Source organism: Eucalyptus grandis, chromosome 6 (genome assembly GCF_016545825.1).
Source record: "Eucalyptus grandis isolate ANBG69807.140 chromosome 6, ASM1654582v1, whole genome shotgun sequence".
In the NCBI taxonomy this organism is placed as follows: Eukaryota; Viridiplantae; Streptophyta; class Magnoliopsida; order Myrtales; family Myrtaceae; genus Eucalyptus; species Eucalyptus grandis.
The window spans coordinates 21,662,768-21,665,717 of record NC_052617.1 but is presented as its reverse complement, the minus strand read 5'-3'; the positions used below and the strand labels follow the sequence as shown (position 1 = coordinate 21,665,717).

At 43.7% G+C, this 2,950-nt stretch overlaps 1 protein-coding gene across 1 annotated transcript; it reads left to right on the top strand.

Annotated features, from left to right (window-relative positions):
- Positions 1-764: 764 nt before the first annotated feature.
- Positions 765-2,034, top strand: LOC108960543 (dehydrin ERD14-like). The gene is made up of 2 exons (XM_018876086.2): positions 765-1,172; positions 1,407-2,034. The coding sequence occupies exons 1-2, from the start codon at positions 906-908 to the stop codon at positions 1,827-1,829; spliced, it is 690 nt and encodes a 229-aa protein (XP_018731631.2). The 5' UTR covers positions 765-905; the 3' UTR covers positions 1,830-2,034.
- Positions 2,035-2,950: the final 916 nt, after the last annotated feature.

The window sequence follows — 2,950 nt, the reverse complement described above, 5'->3', positions numbered from 1 at the left end:
ATTGAACATGAATATTACACGACTATAAATCGTATTTTGCGGATTGACATGAAATTTTTGCCAGCACGCCTAACTTGAATATAACCCCATTAACGTCACGCTATGTTATCATGTCGTGTGGCAAATCATCACCCCTGATATGAACCCTAACCTATAATTTTCTTTTATTGACAAAAAAAAAATATAAACCCCAATTTCGAAAGTCATGGAAGCGAGGCGCCATACCAGCCACGTGAGCTCCGTGGGCCCCCATGCCGACCTTCCTATGCCGACCTTCCGCTAAACGGAAGGCCGACATCTGCGGGCCCCACCAAGGACATCCTCCCACGATGCCTTCCACGTGTCCTCTTCCTAGTGGTTAGACAGCGCGCCCCCCCTCCTTCCCTCCCCTCTCTCTTTATTTTCTCTCCGTTTGACTGTGCCTTTCCAGCTCCCCCCTCTTGCGTACGCCACAAGCCCACGCGCGAACGCGCTCGTTGAGAAAGAAATTCCCCCGCCTGTAAAACAGGTGTCGAGCGAGGCGGGCGAGTGCGTTCGCTCTCCGCGTCCGCGCGTCCGCGCGTCCGCGTGTCCCGCGCTTCCCTTTTTTGGTCGGCTGCGCCTATCTGTCTGAATGCACAACGTCGGTTACGGAAGCGGGACCGGATTGGCCTGGGTGGGCCCCACCTTTAGATCTCTTCAGATTTCATCCCTTAATACTAATAGCGTTGTCTCCGTGTTCGGTTCGATGCTATAAAAAACCCCCCGCCACCCAGCTTATTCCTCAGCATCATCACACAGAAAACCCATCGAGAAACACCAGAAAAAGCTCCGAGGAATACGTCTGTCGTCTTTTATCATTCGCATTACCGCATACTTCGAAGATCGCCGGTCGTTGATCGCAGCAGCGGTGTGTGTTGAGAGTAATGGATCACGAGAGCAAGACCACCCACGAGTGCGAGACCCCCGTCGTCCAGGAAGGGACGGTGGAGACCCAGGACCGCGGGCTGTTCGACTTCATGGGGAAGAAGAAGGAGGAGGAGGGCGAGACGAAGCAGGAGGAGGTGATGGTGGCAGAGTTCCAGGAGAAGGTGAAGGTGGAAGAGTGCGTGGTGGAGGAGGATAAAGAGAAGGAGAAGAAGCATAGCCTCTTGGAGAAACTCCACCGATCTGATAGCAACAGCTCCAGCTCTGTAAGTTGCCCCATCCCTCACTTTCCCACCTCTCTCTCTCTCTCTCTCTCTCTCTCTCTTTCTCTGGGTCCTTCTTGTTGTGTATTAGTTTTGGCTTGTTTCTTGATCATGATCGTGCGTGCACTGATGGGCATATTGCGGTGATCATGGACAGGAGTCTGCTCCGGTATAAGTGATGTTTGCTGTCCGGAGTCATAAACAGATCACTAACTGTGTCATATATGAAATGTGCAGTCCGACGAAGAGGAAGGAGAGGGGGAGGAAAAGAAGAAGAAGAGGAAGGAGAAGAAAGAGAAGAAGAAGAAGGAGGAAGAAGAGAAGAAGTACGAGGAGCATACGATCGTCCCTGAGAAGAAGTACGAGGAGGATACGACCGTCCCTGTGGAGAAGTGCGACGAGCCCGGTGAGCCAGCGGATGAAAAGAAGGGCTTCCTCGATAAGCTAAAGGATAAACTGCCTGGAGGTCACAAGAAGGCCGACGAAGTCTATTCTCCTCCGCCGCCGCCGCCTCCGGCGGAGTGTGCGCCGGTGGAGCCGCCATACCAGGACGGATCTCCCAAGGAGAAGAAGGGGTTGCTGGAGAAGATCAAGGAAAAGCTGCCCGGGTACCACCCCAAGGGCGACGAGGAAAAGGAAAAGGAAAAAGAGTGTCACTGAGGGGGAGAGAGAAGGAGAGAGAGAGAACCGCCTTTGCTTTTAAAGTTTAGGGGCTTATTCTCGTACCACACGTAATCCTTTAGAGGGTGTTCTGAGTGAGTTATTTAAGCTTCATGCTTTTTTTCTTTTAAATTAAAATTTACTTATTAAGTTAAGTGGAGCCTTAAGTCAAATTATTTATATTTTATTTAGTTACATTTTTGTATTTATAGCGAACAATTAGGTAGTTTATCAGAATCAAAGTAATTTTTTTTGTGACATAATCATAATATTTAATTGTAAATTGTAGAAAGAATCGTGCGGATAATTCTTTTTTTTTCTACCAATATTTCTGATTATTAATTAGGAACCTCTAGCAACAAGATAAAAAAAATGGTCCATTCTTCAAAATTCAAATTGGGCAAGGCAAATAAAAGAAATGTGTGGATTTGCTTTGCCGTGGTGGTAGTTTTGATTGGGTCCAACCTAAGTTTGGATTGGATCAGCAGGTTGGATCGGGTTTACCCGATCCGAGCCTTTCCCCGGTATAATAATATTAAATATCACAAATATATTTAAAAAAATTTAAAAATTCAGAAATTTTCTGAAAATGGAAAAAAAATAAAAATCCAAAAACTTTCGAAAAACACTAAAAAATTCAAAAGCTTTTAGAAAATATTGAAAATTCGATTTTTTTTTCAAAAATTGATTAAAAAAATAAAAATCAGAAAATTCAAAAAATTCAAAAATCTTAGAAAATTCAAAATTTCATTTGAGAAATTTTAAAAACAGACTTTCTAAGCTATTTTCTTAAAAAAAAAAAAATAGAAGTTTCATAACTCTAAAGTTGTGCCAAAAATTTGAGTAAGCCCTTAGGATTTTATCTTAAGTTTTAACGGTTTTCAAAGACAATTACCCTTATTCGCATGCTTTCGTTGTTGGCATTTTTATCATGTTGATGATTACGCACCTCCATGATCAGCTCTTGCGTTAGTGGATAAGCCTAAATTAATTTAAACTGCTTGACAATTTTTTTTTCAAACATATGAACATTATTAGGTATCGAAAGGGCATTAGTTTGTCAATTAATGTAATGAAGTCTCTGATCATAGATTTTCTAGTTATGTAGGAAGTGAGGTATA

What these genes read in the sequence shown, in the direction of transcription:
- LOC108960543 (XM_018876086.2), top strand. Translation starts at nt 906, where the DNA reads ATGGATCACGAGAGCAAGACCACCCACGAGTGCGAGACCCCCGTCGTC. An exon ending in ATAGCAACAGCTCCAGCTCT is followed by an intron (nt 1,173 to 1,406) that starts GTAAGTTGCCCC and finishes TGAAATGTGCAG; the next exon opens with TCCGACGAAGAGGAAGGAGA.